Here is a 27029-nt window from a genome sequence, read left to right on the forward strand (position 1 = left end):
GAGTCAAAACTTGCCGACACAGCTGGCACAACTCTACCATCTCTTATCATCTCGGCATTCAAGTTCTTGCAACGGTTACGCACCTCCCCAACTCTACTAGGGTTAGTAAACGCAGTAGAACTAAGACCATGAGCTTTGTTATACTCACGAAGCGAGATCTTGAGCTGCTGTCGGGCGTTGGCGACGTCGACCGCTTCTTTTAGCAGCTTCTGCCTTTCCAACTCCAATTCCACCTGCAGCTGAGCCGGATTAACGTTCGACGCTACCGGCGTGGTTAGCCGCTCGATGGAGGCCTGGATCTGAGTCGGCTTCGGCGGCAAGGCCGATGCACCGGCTTGAGCAGCGACGTTCTCCGGCTTCTCGAAGGGAAGTTTCGCCGTTCTGCCGGACTTGGCTGGGACCGCGCCACTTCCTGCGGCATCCCTTCCCGTATCAGCACCGTGAGCGGTCACCAGAACCTCCACACGGTCAGCGGGGCAGCCAGCGTGTCGGCCGCAAATCGTGCAGATGGCGGGTGGATCTTCGGCCATCACCACCTGCTCCGGGTACCTGCAAGGGCGGTCAGTAGCCACATAAACCTCGTGCATGCCGAAGTTGATGAAACAACCGGTGCAGGGAAGCGGCGCGCCGTTGAAGTAGCCCGCGTTGTTGTCGATGAAGCCCAGAGAGCCGAATCTCTGGACCAAACCGGAGACCACACGCTCTCCGGTGACGAGGAAGCTTCCCGTCCGGATGAAAACTCCAGCCAGCGCCGCTGCTGGCCCCACAGTGGGTGCCAACTGTCGTGGTGGTGTCACGGCAGATGCCATAGGATGGCTTAACTTGGGACCGATGGACGATGGCGGATCCGGAGGAGGGAGGACGTGAAGAAGAACACGCACCAAACACGCAAGAACACACGGATGTACCTAGGTTTGGAGCCCTCTAGCAGAGGTAAGACTCCTACTTCTGCCTTGTTGTATTAGCCGGGATAGACAGGCTCTACAATGGTGCTCCTTGAGCTATATTCTTGAGGAAGAAGAAGAAGAAGAAGAAGAAAGGGAAAACCCTAGGATGCTCTCCCTCTTTCCCACAGAGGGGTAAGGTTCTATTTATGGGCCGCACATGGTACACTACCATGTGGGCCGAGTCTAACGTCATCTTCCTTGGGCTCCACCGGGCACGCGGCTTGGTTCCCTCCAGGCAGCACCGCAGGGGACAAGGGAACTTTATTTTTTCTGCCAGCCGGCAGCGGATACAGCTATCCTCTGCCGGCTTCCGTCATAGATTCCCTTTCGATGCTTCTTTTGCGTGATCGCCTGGCACCGGCGTACAGGCGCTGACCGCTTTTCCTGGAGTGATCATGGCCCCACTTTACACCGCACCGCGTGGCCAGGATAAGACCGTTGAGGGATCTCGGCTACTGCCAAGACCAACGTGCTCATCATTGTCCTGCAAACTCATAAAGCAAGTTAGCTGCACCGGCATACACCGGGTATGCCGGCTTAACGTTAGTTGTACTCCGCGATGCCGGCGTACTTGTCTATGACGGCCTTGCCTTCGTTATCTCGGCTAGAGTTGTGCCGTTATGACTCTACTCGGGGTCACCCCCCCCCCCCCCCGACACCCTAGAACTCTAGGTCTCTGCCTTAGTTTATAATATTTCAACTCAAAGTGAATGGTTAAATGTCTCAAGAGGGTTTATAAGCTAAGGGTCAATGTCAAAAGACCCGCTACCCTTGATGGTAGAGAGAAAGTGAGGTAAGAGTGAAAATTTGGTCCATGTTTTTATATTGGACTAAGTATAGAAGTGGGGGTGGCTCACGGCCCAAGGTGGAGCATTTACTTATCCCTTGAAAGTAAAGGCTTGTTTGGTTGGTGTCCAAATTAGTCATGCCAAAATATTGGCAGCATGTTTATTTGATTGTTGTTTGGTTCTTTGTCAAAACTTTGGTTGGCAACATGAACCCGTCCAGTCCTCTCACATATTTTTGCCAAATAATTGACAAATTGAGGACCAAGGAATCATTGGGAAAAAATTGAAAGAGTCAATTGTTGCCAACATTTAGTAGGACTGGACATGTGACACACCAAACATAGCCTAAAACTCGTAGATTTCAGCACCAATAGTTTTTCCTTGAGTCCGTCAATCATCACATTTGTCCTTTTATTTTTGGATGGAAAAGTACTCTTTGGCGTGCCAATCTCGGCGCAATCCTACTAAATGTTGGCAATACGCTCCTTACTTTCATTCCAAGAGAAAGTACTCTTTGGCCAGAAATGAAGATTGATGGATAAAAGGACAAACGTGATGATTGACTAAATGTATAAGGTATTGCGTACCGGCAAGAGTAGTCCTCGAGCTCCGAATATTCATGTCATTCCTTTGGAAGATCAAGTAGCAGATGGATTAACCTATGCTCTTAGCTTGAACAACTTGGACGCAATTTCAACTTGGCAAAGTTATGACTGAGGAGCGTTGTACATTTGAAGTGTGATTATCTCTTTCCATTTATAGGCGTAATTTCCATGTATAGCATGGCCTTGGAAGGAAGGTAATTAATCCCCATAACATAAATTTGTTCTAAATCATATCTACTTCTATCGGAGAAAATAATGAAGACTATGTGATATATATATATAAACACTATATGCTACCTGCAAGCTAGGATGCATAACGCTTCTAGAATTTCAATTTCTTTTGACACTAAAGAAGAAGAAAAAATGGAGCCGGTTCCCAGCTCGCGTTGCCTCTGCGCCGGGCTGCTAGTGCTCGTGGCCACTGCTGTCTTTCACGCCGTCGCGGCGCAAGGAGAAGCTGGGCTCACCGTGGCGGCCCGGCACGAGCAGTGGATGGCCAAGTTCGGGCGCGTGTACACGGACGCCAACGAGAAGGCGCGGCGGCAGGCGGTGTTCGGGGCCAACGCGCGGTACGTGGACGCCGTCAACCGGGCTGGCAACCGCACGTACACGCTCGGGCTCAACGAGTTCTCGGACCTTACCGACAACGAGTTCGCCAAGACGCATCTGGGGTACCGCGAGTTTCGACCAGAAACGGCGAACATTTCCAAGGGTGTCGATCCGGGTTATGGCCTGGCCGGCAACATTCCCAAGAGCTTTGACTGGAGAACCAAGGGCGCCGTCACCGAAGTGAAGAGTCAAGGCGGATGTGGTCCGTCAAACTGTGCATGCATGCAGTTTCATCATTGCCCACATGCAAAAGCATGGGATAGGCCAAAGTCGGTAGGTGTTTACGACGTGCCGTGCATGTGTGCAGGGTGTTGCTGGGCGTTCGCGGCGGTGGCGGCAACGGAGGGGCTGGTCAAGATCGCGAAGGGAACCCTGATCTCCATGTCGGAGCAGCAGGTGCTGGACTGCACGACCGGCAACAACACCTGCAAAGGCGGCTACATGAACGACGCGCTCAGCTACGTGTTCGCCAGCGGCGGGCTGCAGACGGAGGAAGACTACGAGTACAACGCCGAGAAGGGCGCGTGCCGCAGAGACGTCACGCCGAACCCGGCGACCTCCGTTGGCCACGCCGAGTACATGCCCCTGGACGGCAACGAGTTCTTGCTCCAGAAGCTCGTGGCCAGGCAGCCGGTGGTCGTGGCCGTGGAAGCCTATGGCACGGACTTCAAGAACTACGGGGGCGGCGTGTTCACGGGTAGCCCGTCGTGCGGGCAGAACCTGGATCACTTCTTTACGGTGGTGGGCTATGGGTTCGCGGACGGCGGGAAGCAAATGTACTGGCTGGTGAAGAACCAGTGGGGGACCTCGTGGGGCGAGAGTGGCTACATGCGCATCGCGCGCGGGAGCAGCGCCCGCAACTGCGGCATGACCAACAACTACGTCTACTACGCGACCATGGACCCGTACTAGCTAGCATCGATCCATCCCAAAGAATCGTGGAGTATCATTTATCAGCGATCCATCCGTCATTGGATCATCGTATCGCTCCTTGAATCTTGCCGAGCACACCTTCCAGTCTTTCGACCGACTGGACCGGTTTTGCCTTTTACTGCATCATAAAAAGAAAGTCATGTACAGCTCGTGAATGTTGTAATTTTCAGCAAAAAAATACATATCGCTCTGTAAGCTAGGATGCATGATACTCCGTCCCTCCGATCCTAAATTATTGTTGAAATATTACATGTATCTAGACGTTTTTTAATAATAGATACATCCATATTTGAGCAAATTTGAGTCAAGAATTTAAAATCGGAGTACTTCACAACTCCACTAACACTTTCAACTTCAATTTTTGAGTTTTTGGCAAAGTGGAGCTCAGAAATCTCTAGTTCATTTTGGTGATGCTACAAAATGTCTTCACCAACTTCACTCCAATCCCGCGGCCCCTCATGGCCTCATCTCTTATATGCCCTTGGAGCTCATCTTGTCCCTTATATCCTCCATGGCAAAACACTCTAGCCGGCAATTTTTGCCTCTTCTATCTGCCACCTCTCCTGTGTTGTCATTCCTTGCGTGAACAATTGTCGTGTCTTCCACCGCCTCTTGCTTCATGCAGATCCATCAAGCAATCACCACAGCATCCTGCAGTTGACTTTCTAGCTTAAATTAATGAACACAGTGCATGAAGTTGATGCTATTAAGATCTTATATGTTGAACTTCTCCAACTAATTGGCAGTGAGATCGTCTTTCGGAACATTTTTTTTGTCAAGAAGGAAGATTTTATTTCGTTAAGTAGGGTTTACATCTGGTGTCTCTCCCCGCAGGCGATCACACCCGATCCAGCAGGCAGTTCGCCCACATAATCTAGTTGCATGTGCTAGGTTATGACTAACCCTATTCTGGTCCGATGAACCTTAACAATCAGATAATCTACTTCCCTGATCTCCTAAGGGGCTTAATTTCCTCAACTATTCAAATAGATCTAGACAAGTACTCTCTTGCTTCACTCATGCTCATGGCGACCACCTGGGCACAATCGGCTTCCACTACAAAGGCTTGATCAGACCACTACAACGCCATAGCAAGTCCTTTCCATACATGCCGATAACTCCACCTCCAGCGCGCTTGCACATCACCATAAGCACCACATAGCACTGAAGATGGTATTCCGCCGGTGATGTCTGAGTTGCATATTATAAATGTGAATGAGCATTCCTGGAATTATTCTCTTGTTATGTCCAACCTTGGCAATAGGATCAGGTTTTGCCGGGTTGATAATTACCAAACTCTTACTTGCTCCCTCAGATCCATAAAAAGTGTCGTCATTTTGTACTAAGTTAGTACAAATTTTGTACTAAGCGAGCGACATTTTTTATGGATCGGAAGGAGCACCTATGAAAACAACCTTTGGGTATCGATGCCATTAGGTACAGTGTATTTGAATGGTTATGGACAATCTAAGAGCATAATACATTAAAAAAAGTTGATAATACATATTGGTGCACAATCTTGAAGAAGCAAGGAGAGAATCGAACTTAGATAGCGACCTGTTTAAAGGATTAGTCAGCAAAAGGTGAATAGTGTCGTGTCCTGCCAGAATCACCGGTTACCACTACTTTGGACAGGTCACACTAGTTAGGCCTCGAATGTCGACTTCATCCGCGAGTACCGCGCTGGAGGGAGCGTCCAGGGAAACGGAGATTCCAGGCCGAAGCGGGAGAAGAAGCGGAGCATAGGAGAAAATGGGGGCCAAAGGAGACGGGAAGAGCAGAGGCCTGAATATAGAAAAAAAACGAGGAGGGGTAGGTTGAAAAATGGGATGGACAAAAATTGCCACATAGGACCTTACATGTGGACCCATCTTGTCGGATGTTCCGTCAAAGAGTCTAATCCGCCGGGTTAGGATTATGTGAACATAAGTACTTCTAGAAGTGTGGCAAAGTGTCAGCCCCTCGGATTGTGTCCTTGTGAAACTGTAACCCAAAATCTGCGGTTTTCTAAAATTTACTTTATTTTTTCTTCAACCAAAAACGGCCATGCACTAAGACATGCTTTTATTCTACTACTAGTACGTGCAGCTACCACCTATTACTCTCAAGATCAACAACACAAGCAATTACTTCGAGCTAGAGAAGAACACCGCGTATCGATACGATCTGTAACGGCGGTTGGTCCAAATTACAATGGTGCACGATACAACCCTGTGGAGTTTATCTCGTCTCGACTCTTGAGACCATTGCTGTGCCGTGTGTTGGCCTACGCCAGTCAAAATGCACAAGTGCACCAAACAAAATATGTATGCTAACAGAGCTGACCATATCTGAAACCCTTTAAATATAAATTACTGGCCAAAATGAACCAGACTCTCAACTTGACGGTATGCATTTTACTGTTAGATGTATTGATATTATCGACCTCCTCTAGCTACTGTGTATTGCGGTTTCAAATGCACAGTACAAGGCACATTTATTCCATTGTATTCTGACCTTATCAGTAGTACTATCTGTGCACCATGTCACCCATGCTGGCACCGGCGAACCAGCATAGGCTTTGACAAGTTAAGAGGGTTTGAGCATTCAACTACCGAGCGAGTGTCGTCGCATCATTTTACATACTCCATCCATCCAAAAACAAGTGACTTATATTTGTATAAGAATGTATACAAATCTAAGTCACTTATTTCGGGACGGAGGGAGTAGATGTTTAATCAGCTTGCGCCATTGATATCAGACAAAAGTACCACCTAGGAGGCACAACTAGCAACGAAGCATATGCCCTTTAGTCTTGAACCATCGCCATTAATTGACCAGAAAACATACTGAAATAAATCAGAAGAAATGATGATTTGTTCGAGGAGAAGATTATGCAGTGCATCTATTAGGTTTTACCCCTCCAACTGTGTCATTTCGTGCAAGATTGCAACACTTGGTGAAACTGGATCACTGACGTGTAAAACATGATTATACTAGGACTGGCATGCATACCTAAAATTAAGTTCACTATTCAAGATTCAGCATGCAAACTTTGCATTTTCTGTTAGACAATCAGGTTGCAGAGAATCCATCTGCCCAGGTATCAGACCGGTCAGAGCTTGGATTAACGACTGCGGATCAAATATAACGCCAACCTTTTCATCCACTACGGACTCCACGGTAATCTGCGACATTATAGCACATCAAAACTGGTTTCAGCAAAAGCATGGTGTTGTAACGAATGCTAGCATATCAATGTGAGTCGTGATTAAGTTAAGGTCTAAGGCCTCACTATATAAGTTATTTATCATATATAACTTATTAAATTAGCATTGTCATGATTCCAAGGAATAATGAATATTTCTTCGCAAAAATAAGAAGGAAATGATGAATATTGAATAGTAGCGCCTATGATCAGCTACTGTGTATTGCGGTTTTAAATGCAGAGTAAGCTTGTTTAACCTGTTTTTTTTTCTGAAAAGCAGTGCAATAGGACAGCGTAAAGTCCCTGCAATAATCTTGCATCCGATTGTAGATTCTGTTTTAACTAACTAGGATGGAAAGATGGAAATACTGAGATATTCTGCATTGAAAAGCCCAAGAAACACAAGGAAATTTAAAAGCTAGCATGACTAGTTGGTGGCTTTGTGCATAACAAAGTTAAGTCTCAAGATAAAAAATTAAGTTTTTCAAAAAAAGAAACATAATGAACACAATTCTATTTTCTGTAGAAACTACCAATAAGAACAATTGTGGCCAATAAAACAGAACTACATACCACATGAAAAATTCCTTTAGACGCCAAATTTTCAACATCTAAAGGAATTTGGCCTCCTATGGGTACCAATATGGCATTCACATAGTCTTTGGGCTGCACACAGCAAGAAAGACATTACACAGGGAAATCTAGGCCCAGATAGCATTAAGAATTAACATGCATATTCACAGTGGAATGTTGCATTTGTAACTACCAATATGCACGATTACACTAGTCATTAGCTGAAAAATATTTAAAGGCATGGTCACCGAACTTACATGATTCTTTAGACTTTTGTCAGGATCACCATATGTACGATTTAAAGAATCCGTAATTGCAGTCACAAAGCCAGAAGCGCACAGCCCAATAGTTTCTCTATCATGTGATCCATTTAAAAGAAGTACCTAAATTTAAAAACATTTTAGTGAGAGCACCAAGAGCCACAAACACTATCAACTGCAAGAGATAACAAAGATGTCAAGAAAAGCAACAATCTATCATCACTTCTCCATTCAATGTCAAAATATCCATTAAACCTACTATTTTTTTAATTTTTTAAGAGGCAATTAAACCTAGCAACATGAAGCTAGGCCTGCCTCAAATGTGAGTGGGCTGGGCACTCGTGCCTCCAGCCAACTGAGCGAAACTTCTCAGACCCGTTCACCTATCACTCAGGGGCATTTGTCTTGCCAAGTGTCAAGCGTTAATCAGATCTTGGTAACGGTGTAGTTTATATAAGTATAAGAGGACAGAAACAAAACCAAGACTAAAGAGACCAACAGAATACTGCAATCAAGCATGAGAAAACTGCCACCAATCAATGTGCCTGAATGACTCTGTATAGCTACCTTCGGAATGGATCGCGATGCTATAGTCTCACCAATGCCACGCAGTACCTGCATATGTTTTTAATATCCAATCACAGTCTTTAAAAAAAAGATTACAAGGTTGATGCCAAAAAAGAAACAGGGCTTAAATCCAAGCCTAGTTAATGAAATGTGTGCAGTGCATGGATACATCCTATCCAGCACCGATACATATACATGTATCGGTATCGGATGGATACGGAGACGTTTGAGTACTTTAAAAATAAAATAATAATTTAATACAAACATGAAACTGTGAAATGATCAAATGAAGTTCAAGTTCAGCATACAAGCACAACACAGCAACCTACCTAGCTTTGTCCTAAGTCAAACTTCTTAAACTTTGACCAAGTTTATAGAAAAACTACAAACATCTATGACTCTAAATTAGTTTTATTAAATCCATCAAGATACATATTTTTATAGTATACTTATTTGATATTCTAGATGTCATATTTTTCTATAAAATTGGTTAAACTTTAAGAAGTTTGACTTATGACAAAGCTACGACTTCTTATATTCAGGAACGAGGGAGTATTATACTGTTATACAACATAGCAAGTGATTAGATACTCTAGAGTAGCTACTCGAGGGAACCATGCCACAATACATGCATTTCAATTTTGTATTTCCCCCTCTGCTCGAGCTTTCTCTAAAACAGTAACAGGGTCCCATAATGGACCATGAAAGTGAGGCAGGGGCATTGGGGACAGGCTGGGCAATGGCCACTGCCTCATTGGTGTTAATGTAATGAGGGGTAGAGTTTCTTATTAGGCTGGGCCCTATCCTAAAAGTGTCTCGTATTTATCACTGAGTATCCATCTTTATAAGATTTTTTTTTTGTTTATTCGAGTGATACTGAAGGGAAACATATTGAAGTGTGTTGGATACTATTACTGATATGCAACCTAAGTGAAGCATCCGTGTTTCTGAGGGTATGTCTCTTGCTGTAGTAAGTATTCCAAGTATAACAGTCAATACATGGTCTGTACAAAGTCAAAGCGCTACTACAAAGAGGAAAATCGTGAGAAGTGGAATGAGACCATCTGATGGTATGCAAAAAATCATTAAGTAAATATTGTGATTGTAATGGTGCAGTACAGGTGCAAGCATGGGTGGCGGCCCGTGCTTCCAACCTGTGGGAATTGTTGCCTACCGAAGCATTCTTTAGCGGCGTGAGCGCACTGTGCAAAGCTTGTAATCCAAAACTATTTTATTTCTATCAATACATTGAGATACAAAATGTTTGCATTTTTCGATAGACAGAAAATATATCATAACCGTAGAGCAACACAAAAGGCAGAATGATTACCAGTGATGGACAAACTGATGTAAATAGTGATCCCATGGCATATACAATGCAATCCACCTTACTTAACTGCTCTAAAACTGTTTGGTTAGCTTGAGGAAAGACCTAAAAAAGCAAGGTCGGCACCAACTGTTAGAAGTTTTACATAAATAGTAGACTTAAAATGCAAATTTCAGAAATCATGGTAGCATACTAATTTGCATGATAATGAGGAACCACATACCCTTTTAAGTCCATGATGTTCATAACTACTTCTACATATTAACAATAAAGGGAAAAAAATTCTTAAATATGTCAAAAGGCAATCCAGTTTTTATTATTTCCTCCAATCCCAATTAACTGTTGCAGCTTCATCTAGATACGCATGTACCTACACAATAAAACGCGTCTAGATACATGCATATCTAGACAAAGCTGTGACATTAATTTGGATCGGAGGGAGTACTAGATTACCTTACTGAGAGTCAGCTGCAACTATTAGTACAAAGGATATATAAATTAGTGCAGGACTGCAAAAGCACTACTTAATGGTGTGATTCTCTCATTGGTGTACTTTCATGGCATAGCATGATTTATTGGATAAAGCATAAGCAACAGAAGTATACTCATAATATCTAATTATTAAGTCATGATCATTGTTTAGAATAAAAATACATTAGATTATGCTGACCTATTGAATAATCTATTCCAGGAACTTGTGATATTTGTTAATAAAGTGACAAGAGTTCATCAGTGAGCATTAATAATAAACTGAAAAGCAGAGGCAAAGTCTAACAAGTCAGAATAAATTAATGTATACTAACCTCATGCAACAGATTGCTACCTTCACTTGACATGTAAAAGACACGCTTGATGCTTGAAGGAAGAGCAGTGCATGAATTACAGTCCTTTTCAAAAGAAGGAAACACAAAAATAGGAAATTAGCAAGCATACTGAGAAATCAACACACATGTCTATACATAAAAACAGGGAATAACCCCAATATCACATGAAAAGGAGAAAACCATTGTATCTACAAAAAAGCGAAGAACAAAAGCATATCAATCAACATCATGATGACAATTTAGAGCCCTAGCTTAAAATACATTACTCATATTCTTTTTCAGCCAATAAATTCCATGGTAACTTTCCTTCATTTCATTATGTGAATATCAAGACGCAACCACTTGAGGTTTATTTAAAATAATTTAAGCCAATCAGCAAAAGTGAAAATACACACAGTTCAGGTCTCTTCAACTAAATATAGGGAAAACCAAATGTACATGCAAAGGTGGGTGCTAGTTTAGGGTTCAGGTACTTCTGCACTTCCAAATTTTCTCAAGAAAATCCATAGTTGTGCATCACAGACTTATGAATTTTCTGAGAATTTGTTAAGAGACACAAGTAGGTAACTCAAGCACCCACCCTTGCATATACAAAATCCACTCACTTAAATATAACCGTTGTAAGTGCTTCCTTTTTCCATTCCCTCCTTTTTGTTTAGGGTGTGTTGGATGTAGGGGATGGACTGTAGTTCAACATAATGGAGTGTATGGATATCGTTTTAATGGAGCAATTGCAGTTGTCATTCCAAGAATTCATTAGCATGCAAAGTCAGCTTCAGAATATTACTTGACGCCATTGCACACTTTATTAAGTGAAGAACTTAAAAGGCAGTGGCAAAATTTACAGTATTTTCTATTTTGACAGAACAGGTAAGTGTGTTCACTCTTTTTCCTTCATTTGTTATAATAAACAAGACTTGTAATATATACTTAATACTTCCATAAGAACTACAGTACCATTAGTCCATTACCATATACTCCCTCCGTCTCATATTAAGTGACGCAAATTTGTCCAAATATGAACGTATCTATTACTAAAATACGCCTAGATACATGTAATGGAAAGTCACTTAATATTCACTAAGGAATCTCCTGAACCAATTACATACGATACATGGTAACTGCAATGAGAGCTCCCAATAAATACTATTATGATGAAGAAATTTGAACAAGAAAATAAGTTAGAATGATGCATGTTTTCTTTCTGGAGAGAAAATAATTGTTCCACAAAATACATGGAAGACTCTAAAAAAAACTGCGGAGCAAGTTTGGCTACTATAAATTCAGTATTAAAACCTGGAAATGCCATACAATTCAGGGTACCTTGTTAACAACTTCTCTGTGGCCATTGCTTGGATGCGATATTTCATTTTGGCCCCGAATGATAGTCCCATCCTGAAAATAAAAAAAATGTTAAAAAGGAATGATGCATATTAACAAAACAAACAAGGTAACACTTATGTTAGAACCACATTGTCTAAATAGGGGTAATGTCAAAAATTAAAACAATCTGTCAGTTTATAGAAGCAAGAATAACTTCAAATGAACTTACAAAGATGCAGATAAATTGTCACGAGCATTAGGGCAAGTAATAACTAGTATCGTGTGAACAAAACTTCCATGATTGAGATTACCCATAGTTCACATCCCAGAGTAAGCCTGTCATTTGTGGATATCACTGGAAGCACGAGACTTTCTGCAGGGATTTGTGACACACGGGAAAACAAAAAAATCGCAGCATCCAAAGACTGGAAGAATATGCGAGCGCCAGCAAAAAAGAAATTCCCAATGCTGCAAGAATATATCATGAAACACCAGTCAGGAAAATAATTAGAAAGCTGTGAATATTTGTTAGTTGACCTCAAGTGATGAACCCACTGAGGGCCTGTCCCTAATCCATAGTGAAATGTAAGGTCACAAACAACATTAGGTTAGGTTATGTGCATCATACCATTGAATACATACAACGCTTGCAAGAGGCTAAGAACAATATGTGGGAAACAATGGCAGGAATATGATGTACTGCAAAATTTCACCTTAGAAGAATCACCTGCCATTGGTGAAGCAAAACGTTTCAACTGATCGCCGAAGGATCTGCAGAGAAGAAATTATATATTACAAACAAGACAGGAAATCCATTTCTAAATCACCAGCCTTCTGAAAGTATACTTCTCTATGGAGGAGTATATGCTTCATACTTATATTATGCTTCATACTTATATTATGGAGGAACAGACCTCGCTATGGAAGTAGACCAAGAAAGCACGGATTGTTTCCCTGTAGGGGCGAGAGACACCATCCCATAATGAGTGTTCCCCTTCCACAATCTGGTACCTATCGAATCAACAATCTAGTAAGGCAGTAACTATGAAGAAAAAGTATATTTTAATCTGTAATGGGGGGCCAATTGCTACCACTCCAGCTTTGCTTCTGAAGAATCAAGAGGCAAACGGTGCCCAAGCAATCTCCGAACAGAGAGGGCTTCTAAAGTGCTTTCATCAGACAGTCTCAAGCATCTTGATCTTATGTCTCCCACAGCAGGTCCACCTAAGACATGAAGGCTAACATTCACCAGCAGACAAGATTGGATAGCCACTGTTTCTTATTATCTATCATTTCAGTTCACAAGCAAAGGAACGATGGTGTGGGATATTTCAACCTACCAAGCACGCGAACAATCTCAGCTGTGCTTCCACCATCATCAGAAACTGGGAGGACATGCACAACTTGAGTAGTCACTTTCTTCAACTCTTCCACAACACCATTAAATGCTGTTCCGCCTGGATCAAACTGTAAAATTAGAACAAGTAACATAAGTGCATACCCTCACCCCGCAAGGCAGAGGGCAAAGTGTCATTTCAAATATTAAATCCCAGGATGTAATTGAGATGACTATCATTGTTACTAAAACAGTTCAGAAGAAACTACCGTAATCATTAATCAATGAAATTATTTGAACATTTTTCTCAGATGGTTAAAAATAAAAAAAAATAAAAACACTTCTCTGCTCATATGTATCCATGTCGTCACTGTCAAGTAATGTTAGTTCTACAGCTACACATGAACTAAAAGGACACAGAAGCACACCACCAAACTGTGCTATAGCAGACCGTATGAAACCACAGTTTACCAAATTCCGCGGAACACTTCATGGCCATGGAGATAATGTACGTTACCACAAATTTACTAGTCTCCTAACTTTACTAGTTTGCCCTAGACAAATACTACAAAAACCGAAATATATCAGACATTACAATCTCCCCCAAAGCTCCAAGCCTCCAAATGTACAGCCACAGGTACGCGCCAAAATGCAACACTTTCCCTCGCAAATTCCCATCGATTCATACGCACCCCATTGTACAGCAACATGTCATACTGGCAAGCGCGAAGCGCCTTCACCCATCGAAATACGCGAACCCAAATTACAGTGCCACAGGCCTGGCCGCGCTCAAAACGACGCAATTCCGCGTACTCTGACTCATTAAAGCCGCGCGCGCACGCTCCAACCTACCCCTGTTCCCTCCTCTAATCGCATCACCACTAGCGAGGAACGAGAAGTCACCTGAGAATACGAGCAGGGACGGGGGAGCAGAGCCACCGGTAGCAGCCGCAGCCACGGCGGCGGAATCAGCTCCGGGGGCGGCCATGGCGCGAGGGGCCCGGGAGGCGGCGGATCTCCCTGGCGCGCGGAGGGAGCGGCTTCTGGAAGAGGAGGCGGAGCACGGGGTCGCCGCTGACGTGCGCGTCGTTATAGTATATGGTGGGGTGGTGGCGAGGAGCGCCATCGGGTGGTGGTGGGCGGGCGGAGGAAGCAGCCGCAGCGCATCAAACAGCGAGCGAGCGGCCAAGGCCAACGCCCCGAACGAAATCCGCGCGTTCTGTCCCCTCTCTGCGACTCGTGCTCGCACCACTGACACAGTGTTCCGCCATTTTTCTGTGGATTGGGCGCACCGCTCGAGGCGGTGTGGTGTCAGCTGTATACTCGCAGTGGGCTGTTGACATTACATGGCCACATTGGTGCTGGGCTCGATCGATACCTTTGTAAAGTTGGAATGTGGACTCAATCCGGACTTGGGCCAAAATCACACTAAACAAGTGAATGCTTTTCCCCTAAAACATAAAAACAAAAATAGACTAGGAGTAGTGAAATTCTAAGTAGTACGGGAATTCCTTTGCAGAAGTAGCCATCATTCCGCTAGATAAATTATGATCGACGATTCAAAATCTGAAACCATGCATGTGTGCCTTACTCGTCGACTCCAAAAGCCAAAATGATGGATGGCGGATGCTTCAGCTTTCGTCATTATCCACAGCACTACATGCACTAGGCTAACCTGCAAAGGCAACATGATGCTGTCCACTCTAGCAAACTCGACCCGCTTTTGGCCCCAGCTGGTAATCGAACGTAGTACGTACGAATCGAAACGATGTTACCGATTCTTTACGCCACGGCCCACGGGCACACTCACTACCCCGTCCATCCAGAATCACTGGTTTGACTGACCCTAGCAGGCAAGGAGCCAAAGAGTGTACATAGAGTGAGGCGAGACAGAGGGTGTGTTTGGTTTGCTACCAAAACATCAATTTTTTGATCATTGATCAAAATTTGATGTTTGTTTGGATGGTGATCAAACGTTTGGCTAGCCAATGTTTCACAGCCAACTTTAATTTAACTTTTTGGGAGGACAATTTTGGACTCAAACCAAACAATTCAGACAGTCAGAAAGTGCAAAAAACTAGAGTGACCTCGCGGTCGCGCATAAAAGACAGCAGCAACGGCACCTGCAGACCAAACACCCACCAAAACACCCCAACCAAAACCCACCCTGCCGCCGCATGCATCCCTCGCCACCATCCCCGTCCGTGGACCGTGGTTCTGACTTCTGACCGGAGGTGGATTAATTGACCTCCAAGAGGACCAAGACTTTTTCGCAGTAGTAGCTCCACCCGGCTCGTGAAACTCCCGAGCAGTTAATGGATTCCCTCCCGTCAGGCAAGAGCCGATGGACGCTCTGCTCCCTCCTATGCCTCTGCCTCCTCTCGGCCGGCCTCCTCCTCTGTTCCCGCCCGTCCTTCCCGGCTCCGCGCCCCTGGGAGCACTTCTCCAGGGTGCAGGTGCAGCAGGCGGCTACCTCCTCCTCATCGCCCCATCCCAGCGCTGCCGCCGCTTACCATGATCATCGGCTCGCAGTGCCGCCGGCACCGGCCCCGGACACGAGTTCCAGCGATCTTGCCGAGGAGGAGGAGATGGCGACCGGCAGTGCGCCGGCTCCGGCACCGGGGCCGGCATCGGCATGGGACGGAGAGGAGGAAGAGAAGTGCGAGGCGTGGGACGGGGAGTGGGTGCAGGACCCGGCGGGGTACCCGCTGTACGAGGCGGCGGAGTGCCCGTTCCTGAGCGACCAGGTGACGTGCCGGAGGAACGGCCGCCCGGACTCTGGATACGAGCAGTGGCGGTGGCAGCCCAACGGGTGCGGCCGCGGCGGCAGTAGGAGGAGGAGGAGGTTCGACGCCGGCGTGGCGGCGCTGGAGCAGTGCCGGGGCAGGCGGCTGGTGTTCGTGGGCGACTCGCTGAACCGCAACATGTGGGAGTCGCTCGCATGCATCCTCTACACGGCGGTGCCCGACCGCTCGCGCACGCGCATCGACGACGTCAGCTCCGAGTACAGGATCTTCCGCGCCATGGTACGTCATCGTCCATCCTTCACTTGTTTAGACTCTTCTTACGACTTCCTCGGAATCTCAGATCAGCGGCCATGGTCACGAAAGTTAGTGCGTGCAAGTTTACGGTACGGAGGAAGTAATTGTCAGCACGGACATTGTTCCCGGTTATTTACATGCTACGTCTCGACTTTATATTGCACAATCTGGCGTCGGCGCTACCGCCTTGAAAGCAAATGTACCAGTACGAATTAAGTAGAATCGAACTGTATAGACTGAAATAGCATCCTCTTACTTTATGATGGGGAAAATTACAGGATTACAATTGCTCCGTGGAATTCTTCTGGAACCCGTTCCTTGTAAAGCTCGAAACTAAGCAAGATCGAACCAGGGCTCTCAAGCTGGACCAGCTCCCGGCCATGCTGCAACAGGTGATCGGCGCAGATGTCCTCGTCTTCAACACCGGACACTGGTGGACTCACACCGGCAAGCTCAGGGCGTACGTCTCCGCAGATACTTCATTTGCTCCCTCCTTTCTGGAGGCCTAACCAAGCAGTATCTTATGCAGTTGGGACCACCTAGAGAGAAACGGCGTGCATGTTAAGATGGATGGAGAGGAAGCCTTCAACCGAGCACTGAGGACTTGGGCAAGATGGGTAGATCACAACGTAGATCCAACCAGAACCAGGGTCTTCTTCCGAAGTGTCTCACCTGAACACAAGAGGTAGATTTCCTTTCTAGCAACCACACAAGCACAATATGCACTACTGACAAGGCATAAATATAACGGCGCCTACACAATGCAGTTCAAATTGGTGCTACAGTCAGACATCTCCAATCACAAATGGAACAGTCGTCCCATGGTTCCCAAAGAGCCTAATATCCATCGTTGAGACGAACATACAAAGCATGAGTACACATGTTACATATCTGAACATCACTCATCTTTCTGAGCTGCGGATTGACGCACATCCATCAGTGTACACTACCAACCGGGAAGGAAAGCCTCTCACAATGGAGCAACGGCATCAACCAATCATCTATGCTGACTGTAGCCACTGGTGCCTACCAGGGCTACCTGATACCTGGAATGTATTATTACTTGCTTCCTTGATGAGATCTCCCGCTGATGTACACTTAGTACGAAAGGATAAGTGAAATACATTTTTGCAGCTTCACAACACACGGGTGACAGGCGGGAAAACAGCTATATCAATCTCTGCAAACCAATTCTCCACACACACAAAAAAAACACTCTTCAAACCAATTGAAGAAAGAGATCCAATTCAAAGACAACCTAGAACATCTCCAGCTATATCTCTCACAATAAATACCCTTGCATCACAACAGTGGAATGCGTGGGATATTGTGAAACAAACAGCAACACAAACTGTAAGACAATTTCATATGCCACAACCAGCAGCAAATCATAACACCAATTCTTTTGCAACAAACAGCAGCATAGACCCTCTCAACGCAGATTCACAAGTGACAAACAGCTGTTCAAACTCCCAGTAACATAAATAAACCATACAAAAGTGCACAAGTCGTAAATGTATAACAGCACCTAAGCAGAAACAATTTAAAAAGACATCAACAACAACGCTCCTTGGTTCAACAGCTCAAACATCCAAACTTTCGCCAGAAATCAACATGTTCTGCCATGCTTTAAAACTTGCAACCAATCTAGTTTCTCCTGTGCTTTAAAACTTTTTTTTTTGCGAAGATCCTGTGCTTTAAAACTTGTAACTAATCTAGGGACCTGAACCTACCAAGAAGACATGTCAATATGATTGACAAGTTCTCAATGAATGCTAAATCAAATATGTACCGTGTTTTACAAAAAGCACCTAATAGCGCAGCTGAGTTACAGATGCTAGACAAGGAATTGGAGATCGGGTTGACAAGTGGATACATATTATATCCTGTGCCCATAATTCTCAAATAAAAATATCCAAATCCGAGAACTACACCAACACAAAGATAATATTTTTACTTTTACAAAGATGTTCATCAGTGGCGGCAGTCCATCCAAATTCTTCTATTTTTACATTTGAAACAATCTCAACTTGAAGTTCAAAAAAACATGGCACCAAGCACAATAACAATAAGTAGACATGTTAGGCTAATATAGTTTATTTATCCGTAGCAATGCATGTTTTTTTACTAGTAATACAAAATTGTAGATATATGGAGTAATGCTGCAGCTATCTGCAGATACTCTATAATTAATAGTCAAATATAAGGATATCACATTCGAAATCACGAGCCGTACATACAAACACTCCACGGTGCAAGCGAGCAGATTTCACAAAATAATAAGCCACACAATTAAACAGAGCACTGTATATAATCATCATAACTGGATATCACGAGACAATACACAACAATGCAAAACAGTAAGTTGCATATTTAAATAGACAGAGAACTGCAAAGCAGTCATAACAAAGTACATGTCTAGATGTCTAGTGAAAGATTCCTCAGACAACACTAAGCTAGCTTGATTTATCTCACAACAGCGAAAACTGAGAGCAAAACTGAATTCCAGATCAGAGGCCAGATTATGCAAGACATCCATGTAAGCAGATAACACTTCTGAATTCAGCACAACCATTCAAAGCATATGCTCCCAAGAGTTGTCACACACCTGAGTCACACATTCACTAGAATTCAATCAATAGTTCACTGAGAAAAAAATAAACAGACAGAAGACAAATCTAGGTAATATAACATTGAAGACAAGGGGTGAGAAATATAGTGTTAAGTTCATCAAGCTCCCAATATCGCACCTAATACAATGCAGGAATAAAAATGCAATCAAGTATAGCATGAGCATCAGAGTAAAAATGTTGAGAAGTTACTCCATAGAGCAACAAAGGGGGGAAACCATTCAAATAAGAGCATCAAAATATCAATGAACAGTGAATCAGTATGAGACCAAGTGTATGGCGTGTGCAAGATGCGATAAGATAAGGTATATAATTACACAGCAATCTTGAAGAATATTGTTCTCTGCCAACAGTAGGTACTACGGTAACACACTGTGCCCATCTGGTATCATTTCGCTTACAATGACAGATACTCATTCAACAACCATTATCCAGTAGTCAGTGAAGGTATATGGCTAGTTATGTATAATGGGAAGTTGTAACCAAAAGAACTACTTCAATACCGCAACATATGCCTTCCATGCATAACCACATTACATGCAGAATGACTTGCTAGCAGATGTTTGCAATTGTATATTACATACTTGTCAGTTGTTTCGTAAAGAAGTAGTACATATGACAGAGACAATAGACAAGCATGGCATAACTAAAACAAATAATGATAGGAAAAACTAAGTGAATAAATAATTTATCATGCATATTCAGGGAATAGGAAATTGGGGATTTTTAAGATTACAACTTCGAAAATTGAGATATATATTTTTTGAGCTCAATTTATTATGTTTATTTGCATGCATATAAACTTCATCACATCAATCACAGCATTTCGACAGTACCAATGATTTATCAAGGCCACATAGATTAGCACAAACTCATAACATTATTGCCCTGTAAAAATAACAAGAGTTGCCCAAATTGTTTGTCAACTGTTATCACTAAAACTTTGAACCGCTATAATCAACTACAAACAAGTGTAGTTAGATCAAGACAATCCCACACAGATACACATGGTCACTCAGAATGCAAAAAGAAAAAAAAATCAATAATAGCACAGCTTATTATCCACGAGTAACACCTTGGTAACAAATTAGATCCCAACTTTACAAGGAAATGCAAACAGAAGAGCACAAACAGAGAAATCAACTACTGCGAAACACAACACCACCAATAACACCGATAAAGAGTCAGGGATGCATCAGACCATCAGATTACTATGATACAAGTAGCTGGGCTGCCAAAGATACAAATGTTATGCCAGGACAACACACAAAAACTAATCAACAAGAAGAGTATGGGATCTCAGTCTTATGCAAGACATCATGAACATAGCATCCTTCAAATCATACGTTCCATACTCACCAATCAACTTTCTAGTATAACATTGCTAAAGGTATTTTATAGATTCGCGTACCTTAAATCGGAAAGAAATCATATGCCCCAGTTACATCATACACTAAAAAAAAGAAACACAGCATGACAGCATGCACAATCACAGTTTGCAAACACAGGCAGCGCATGTTGAGGCATAACACGGTAGCGTTTAAAGAAAATAACTATGGATATGTATGATGCACCACATGTTTCGCTATAATATGCCACTTCAAAAAACAAGCTCACCCTGCTAGAAAAGCAAGACCTACAGAAGGGGCGTAAAATTACCTTAGAAATAAGGTGGCACATTGGGGTACATGGGAGGAGCCCTACCGCCTCGTCCTGGTGACATCCCACCTTGAGGGTCCTGACCCCGAAACCCAGACCCTGGAAGAGGGTAGTTCCCACCCTCGCCAAAGCCAGAGGGCATCCCACCTGAGCCTTGCTGCATGCGGTATAGTGATGAGGCTCCACCCATGCCTAGACCATCATAAGGCCCCATCCCACCAACACCAAATTGAGATGAGCCCCCAAATGAACTACCACCCAATCCCCCAGGCCCAAATGCACCAGGACCAGCACCACCCATCCCGGAAGGCATCTGGTTTCCCATCGAACCCAAACCAGCTGCAACACCACCACCCATGGAAGATGGCAAGTTCCCGAATGGGTTGGGACCTCCAAGGCCAGTGCCAACACCACCAAATGCACCAAACGATGACATACCACTACCAGGGCCACCACCATACCCACCCAGCTGTGGTCCACCTAGCCCAAGCCCAGAACCCGGCATTTCCTGAGGGCCACCTTGGAGCATCTGTGGTTGCTGTTGCCCGGCAGGCCCAGACTGCTGTGGTTGCTGCTTCCCCTTCTTCCCCTCAATGGCTAGCTTGCACACGAGCTGGTGCCCTTCGATCGTCTTGATCGAGTCCACTAGTGAGGCCTGCGCACCATCAGGTGTCTTGTACACAAAAAGAGCAAAGCCCCTGAATTTTCCCGTCTGCTTGTCGAACCCAAGCGGCCCCTCCTCAATCTCTCCATAGGAAGCAAAGTGCGCAAGGAGGCGCTCTGATGACATGTCAGCAGGGACGTTCCCAACAAAGATTTTGCGGAGAGAGACGTCTGCTGCAGGGGCGCCGCCAGCGCCGGCTGTCCCTCCAGACGGCCCGCCAGCCGCGCCAGCAGCAGCGAGCTGAGTAACGGTCATGCGACCGTCGATCTTCTTGGATGGCTCCTTGAGGGCGAGGACGGCGGAGTCGGCGTGGCGGAAGGTGACGAATCCGTAGCCCTTCGAGCGGCCGGTAGACTTGTCGCTGATGACTACGGCCTCCTCGAGGTCGCCGTAGGCGGAGAAGATCGTACGGAGCGAGTCGGAGTTGGTCTCCCATCCGAGGCCCCGCACGAAGAGCTTGCGGAGGGCCGGGTCGCGGTCCGCCGCGGCGCGCACGGCGTCAAGCGCGACGCCGGAGGCGAGCGCCGCGGCAGCGGCGATGTCTGCCAGCTGGTCGCGGGAGAGCGGCTCGAGGAGGCGCAGGACGTCGTCGCGGGTAAGCCCGAGCGCGGCGGCCCCGGCGGCCGGGGAGGCGGCGACCGCGCCGTTCTCATCGGGCTTCCGCTTCTTCGAGAAGGGATCCATGGGTGCGAGGAGCGGAGAAGGGGAGGAGCAAAACCCTAGCTTGGGTTGGCGGCGTAGCGGCGCGGGGACGGACAGCTTGTGGGCTGGGAGCCTGGGATCGGTCCGGGGATTTTATTGACCCGGCCGCCCGCGGCCGTAGGATTTCTGGATTTCTCCGATGTGTTTGATGACGTGCCTAAGCTGGACACATTTATCCCCTAAATAAAAAGCTGGACACATTTATTATTTAATATATTTTTTGCGGGTACATTTATTATTGAGTTGAGTTGTCTAAAAATATACAACTCCGTGCAAAGATATCTTTTGTCGTAAAGTCGACGCATCATTCATGTCGCATTCGTACGGCAGTATCTAACTGCCCCTCTTGCAACCCTATTTTTAATGTGTAAGCTTGTCTAGGGAAGGTGATGTTTAAGCACGTGACACCTTCTAACGAATCATGAAGCACATGTTATGTCGTCGGTTAGGCTAAATATTAGAAATGCCTAATCGATGATGCACATTGGTTAGTGCTAACCATCGCAAAATTACAGAGTCATTTCATGTTCTGTCATTGGGTATAAACTAGAAATCGGTAACCCAGAACCACAACAAGTGTTCAAATAAATGGCTGAGAATTGAAAATCGCGTCTTTCTTTCCATGTATTTTGTAGTAATTTGTGATGCAAAGGAGAGAGCCTTTGAAAACTAGGTTGCATTTGTTTTATTTCTGCAAGGTCTTTTTATTTTGAGTTGTGTTCTACATGCTATTTTACCCATAGAATGATTGTCATATACTTTGTATCTTTTCAAAGAATGGACTTTACAAACAAGTGGGAAATTTCTTCCAGCATATTGTATCAACAACTAGAAAGCATGGCTAGGGCTGTACAGACAAACATGCATATCACCCACCTCTATAATCCTAAAGTGCAAGGGAGAAAAAGAGAGAGACCTCAATGGTGTTGGTGATGTTTTCATCGGAGAGAGTGGGTTGGTGCTGGGAGAAAAATGGTTGGCTCGAAGAAATGGTGGTTGTAGAACGAGATCATAATAACAGGAGATTTGGTCAACGAGTTCGAAGATGGTGGAGTTTGTCAAAATTGTATGGTTCTAGTAATTCGATGTGACAACTTAAGACATTTTGAAATTGTGGCGTAAATCAATCTATTTAGTAGCATAAAAAATGTTTTTGCCTCCAAAGAGAACATTCTCTACAAGAATATTGGAGGATTTCTAGTTTCATAGGAAATTTGTGCCATAGAGGTTTGAACCATGAAGTTTTGTTTAATTTTCAGGTTTAAACTATAAGATCTTTTTTACTTTAACTTTAGAAAATTTTGTAGTCAAACCTCGTGGAAAAATTCATGCGTGCCGGAACAGAATATGAGGCGATGGATACATTTTTTTATAGATATGAGCTTCAAAATGAATCAACAAGGGATTGCATCCATTTATACCTCTTCGTATATTGTTACTCAAAGGAGTGAGGCAAAGGTATTTAATGACATAATAATCTTCCAGTTGTATTTTTTACTTGATCTAAGTGTGTTTACCAACATTCCAGCGTCATTTGTTATTCATGAGAATAAAACAACGTTTATAGAATTCATGGGCTTCCTAGTTCTCCGGCTTGCACAGGATTCATATCATAATCCCATGTTTTTTCTCTAACATGTTTGGAATACTGCAGGCCAAACACAACCTAAATTCTTCCAAAAAAATTACGTATCTTTTATGTTTTTCTTATTTCTGTCTTTTAAACATGTTGTAGTAAAATAAAATCTTTATATGGGCCGGACCGTAAACCCTACGTGACGGCGACCAAGTCAACATTCCGCAAACACAAGTCAAGACGCTCACGTGGCGCAGTCAATCATACATGGCAAATGAAAACTAGTCAACAAATCAAACCTCTCATGCCATGCTCAAAGGGTCACATGAGCTAGAGTAGGGGGCAAGAAAGGTGTGAGGAGGTGGTCCGCCCCACTTTTCTGGTGCACACAAAAGTTATGAACCAAAGGAACTACTTTTACCATTTTGCCCCCACTTTTCTCTCTCCCTCAAGGGTAGCAATGGTCTTTTGTCATGAACCCTAGGCTATAAATACCTCATAGGGGGGCATGTACCATTCACTCTCACTTAAATAAACTCAAGGGGAAAGGGCTAGAGAGCCTCTTTGAGAGGAGCTCTAGTTTCGGGATCTCGGGAAGCCTTGTTCGGCCCGAGCCCGAAGGAGAAGGAATCGGGTTAGAGTCTTAAGGGTATCTCGATCTCGCTACTTGGGAAGCCTCGTTCGGCCCAAGTACGAGGCGGCCCCTTTCGACCTCTCGCTAAGTGATTCGGGGAGCCTCGATCGACCCGAACGCTTTGGCTAACGACCCCCTCGAAGCCTCTCCTAACATAGGACTAAGTCGGCACCCGCAGGATCGACCGAACCTATTCAAAAAATATTGACGTGTCAACTTGTCCAAGTGTACGGCGACCTTCGCTGTAAGGCCGGCGTACACGCCTTACTTTTATACTCGCACTTGTGCCATCGAGTTTTGGCACCCCTTACTCTAATTGTTGTCGAGAACAACAACAGTGGTGCCGACCGTGGGGAACTCTCGCCGCAATTGAAGATTTAATGGCCCCGACGAAGCCTACTTCATCGGGTCCCCAAGTTGCCGCAAAGTCTACACGGTTGCAAACGAAGAAAGAAAGTGCCTCATGGGGTCTCGAGGAAAAAGGAACCCTCACCAATCCGGACGCCGCCGCAAGCATGGTCGCCACGACAGAAGTCGCGGTCGCCCCTCCACTACCAGCTGTCCCGGAAGGAACCGAGGTGCTCGAAACCGTCGCAGGTGGTCCCTTGACACTCACCAACGTAGTGGCAAGGATCGGCGAGCTGCATACGGTTGCCGCCCCCGCAGGGGATACAGAATTCGGCATGCCTCGCTCGATGGGCTTCGCGCCACCTTCCCTACAACCAGTGGTGACCCTGCCCTCAGAACCTACAAGAGGAAATAATGTGGCGTCGGGAGGATCCGCGCCAGAAAACTAAGGAGTCCCGGCCTACGACCCCTCCAATCCGGGATTAACTCCACTGGCGCTCGCCCCGACCGCCCAAGGAGCTCCTTGGTATCATCCTTATTGGGGGCTTCCGCCGCAAGGCGCTCTCCAAGTCGCACACACTCAACATCAACCTCGCTTCGCAAGTGCCCCGCAAGCACCCCTTACTCCCCCCGTCGGGGTCGAACAAGGCGGCCACCAGGAATCACCTCAAGCTGCGCCTCGTGGGGAACGAGACCCCAGCGTGCATGGAAACGAGCAAGTGGAGGAATCCGGAGCCCGTGCCGGCGGCGAAAGGAATTCCCGTCGACGCTCCGACCCTCCAAGAAAACGCCGAGGTCATTCTCCAAGCGACCCCTCTAGCGACGAAAGCGACGAGGGAGGACCTCGCCACCGAAGGAACCAAAAGTATCGGCCGACCTGCAACCCGCTCACGCGGGAGATCCAAGACGCACCTTTTCCGCCAAGGTTCACGCCCCCCACAATACGGCCGTACGACGGAGTGTCGAATCCTCTTCAATTCTTGGGTGTCTACTCCACCGCCATACGGACCGTCAGGGTAGGTCCCTTTGAGATGTGCAACCTCTTTCCGCTCGCACTCACTGGAATGGCGCAAACTTGGTTTTATAACCTGCGGAAGAACTCCGTGCACTCGTGGAAATGCCTCCAAGAGGTCTTCATCGCCAACTTTTAAGGAAACTTCAAAGAACCCGTACAGGCTCACGAGCTATACGCCATGAAACAAAAGCCGGGGGAATCCCTCCGAAGCTTCTTCCATCGCTTCGCGAAGGTACGAAGCCAAATCGCCAACCCGCCGACGACCACCGTGATCGACGCATGCATGCAAGGCCTTCTCCAAGGAGAAGTAAATCGGGCCCTAAGTCGCAATCCTCCAAGGACGACCGAGGAGCTTTATCGGATCTTGCAAGAATACGCCGGGGACATTGCTAAGAAGGACGCGCCACGCACCGCTCCCGAAGGAACTCCCTCGTCCGACAAACCCCCTGCGCCTGCTTCATCTTCCAAGAAGAAGAGGAGGTGGGGGGAAAAGGGCGCCAGCGATCAAGCCCAGAAAATTTTCGCCATCGAAGGACGAGCATCATCCCAAAAGACCTAGCAACTCAAGAAGCCACCTCGTCCGACTGAGGGAGGAACTGGAAGATGCTTCATCCACAACTCGGCAAGCCATAGCACCGAGGAGTGCCACACCCTCATCGCGGCTCGCGAAGAATTCCAGGCACGAATGCAGGCCCGCCGAGGCTCCGCATACCGCCAACGTCCTCGTGATTGACCCGGCACCTAAGGAAGACAACCTCCCGTTTCAGGAACCCGCGCATCACGTCGGAGTAATACTCGGGGGCTCCGCCACAGGCTGGGGATCGAAGCTGCAGCGCAAGGAGTATGCTCGTGAAGTCTATGTCATGGGAACCTTCACTCCGACACCACCACCAAAATGGGCAAGCGTGCCAATCACCTTCACCGAGGAAGTCGCCAAGGGGATACGCTTCCCGCACGACGACGCCCTCTTTGTGAAGGCGATCGTCGCCAATTGTGAGCTCAAAAAGATTCTTGTGGATGGCGGAAGCTCCGCCGACATCCTATATCTGAGCACTTTGAAGAAGCTGATGGAACCACAAGGGGGATACAAGAACGGCTCGTTGCAGCCGTCCCTTTATCCTCTCACCGGCTTCGTACCGAGGAAGCCCATTCAGCCGCTTGGACAAATTGAGCTCCTCACGACCTTCGGGGACGCCACCAATCATCGAACCGAGCTCGTGCGCTTTGACGTGGTGGACATGGAGGCCTCTTTTAACGCCATCCTCGGGAGGACTACGCTAAACCGTCCCTGCGCCGCCGTCCACCACAACTTCTTGTGTATGAAGATCCTGGGCCCAAAAGGCGTGATAACGGTCCGCGGCGAGCAATCTTCCGACTGGAAGACCTTCTACCGCAATGAGACCAAGTGCACCGAAAAGGGAGAATCATCCAAGAGTATCAACATGCTTTCGAATGTAGGAACATCCGGAACCGATCACTCG

At 45.8% G+C, this 27029-nt stretch overlaps 4 protein-coding genes across 6 annotated transcripts; 2 read left to right on the plus strand and 2 right to left on the minus strand.

Annotated features, from left to right (window-relative positions):
• Positions 1-2703: 2703 nt before the first annotated feature.
• LOC100842334 (zingipain-2) lies at positions 2704-4407 on the plus strand. Its single transcript, XM_003566833.2, has 2 exons — positions 2704-3151; positions 3257-4407. The coding sequence occupies exons 1-2, from the start codon at positions 2704-2706 to the stop codon at positions 3859-3861; spliced, it is 1053 nt and encodes a 350-aa protein (XP_003566881.1). The 3' UTR covers positions 3862-4407.
• Positions 4408-6669: 2262 nt separating this feature from the next.
• LOC100825300 (uncharacterized protein YNL011C) lies at positions 6670-14535 on the minus strand. The gene is made up of 13 exons (XM_003569304.4): positions 14183-14535; positions 13284-13400; positions 13035-13167; positions 12858-12954; positions 12671-12714; positions 12255-12411; positions 11944-12015; positions 10600-10683; positions 9800-9901; positions 8470-8517; positions 7900-8025; positions 7643-7735; positions 6670-7049 (listed from the first exon to the last, which is right to left on the minus strand). The coding sequence occupies exons 1-13, from the start codon at positions 14403-14405 to the stop codon at positions 6903-6905; spliced, it is 1443 nt and encodes a 480-aa protein (XP_003569352.2). The 5' UTR covers positions 14406-14535; the 3' UTR covers positions 6670-6902.
• Positions 14536-15402: 867 nt separating this feature from the next.
• LOC100842643 (protein trichome birefringence-like 3) lies at positions 15403-17462 on the plus strand. Its single transcript, XM_003566834.4, has 4 exons — positions 15403-16305; positions 16599-16780; positions 16850-17005; positions 17088-17462. The coding sequence occupies exons 1-4, from the start codon at positions 15595-15597 to the stop codon at positions 17437-17439; spliced, it is 1401 nt and encodes a 466-aa protein (XP_003566882.1). The 5' UTR covers positions 15403-15594; the 3' UTR covers positions 17440-17462.
• On the minus strand, positions 16533-22052 carry LOC100825606 (UBP1-associated protein 2C). 3 transcript variants are annotated; one of them, XM_014899044.2, is made up of 2 exons: positions 20610-22052; positions 16533-16859 (listed from the first exon to the last, which is right to left on the minus strand). In XM_014899044.2, the coding sequence occupies exon 1, from the start codon at positions 21955-21957 to the stop codon at positions 20611-20613; it is 1347 nt and encodes a 448-aa protein (XP_014754530.1). In that variant the 5' UTR covers positions 21958-22052; the 3' UTR covers positions 16533-16859; position 20610. The 3 variants fall into 3 exon arrangements, with proteins under 3 accessions (XP_014754530.1, XP_010232022.1, XP_003569353.1); XM_010233720.3 differs by having other exon boundaries at positions 16856-16992; XM_003569305.4 differs by lacking the exon at positions 16533-16859 and adding an exon at positions 18626-18928 and having other exon boundaries at positions 20610-22051.
• Positions 22053-27029: the final 4977 nt, after the last annotated feature.

This window comes from Brachypodium distachyon, chromosome 2 (genome assembly GCF_000005505.3).
Source record: "Brachypodium distachyon strain Bd21 chromosome 2, Brachypodium_distachyon_v3.0, whole genome shotgun sequence".
NCBI lineage: Eukaryota > Viridiplantae > Streptophyta > Magnoliopsida > Poales > Poaceae > Brachypodium > Brachypodium distachyon.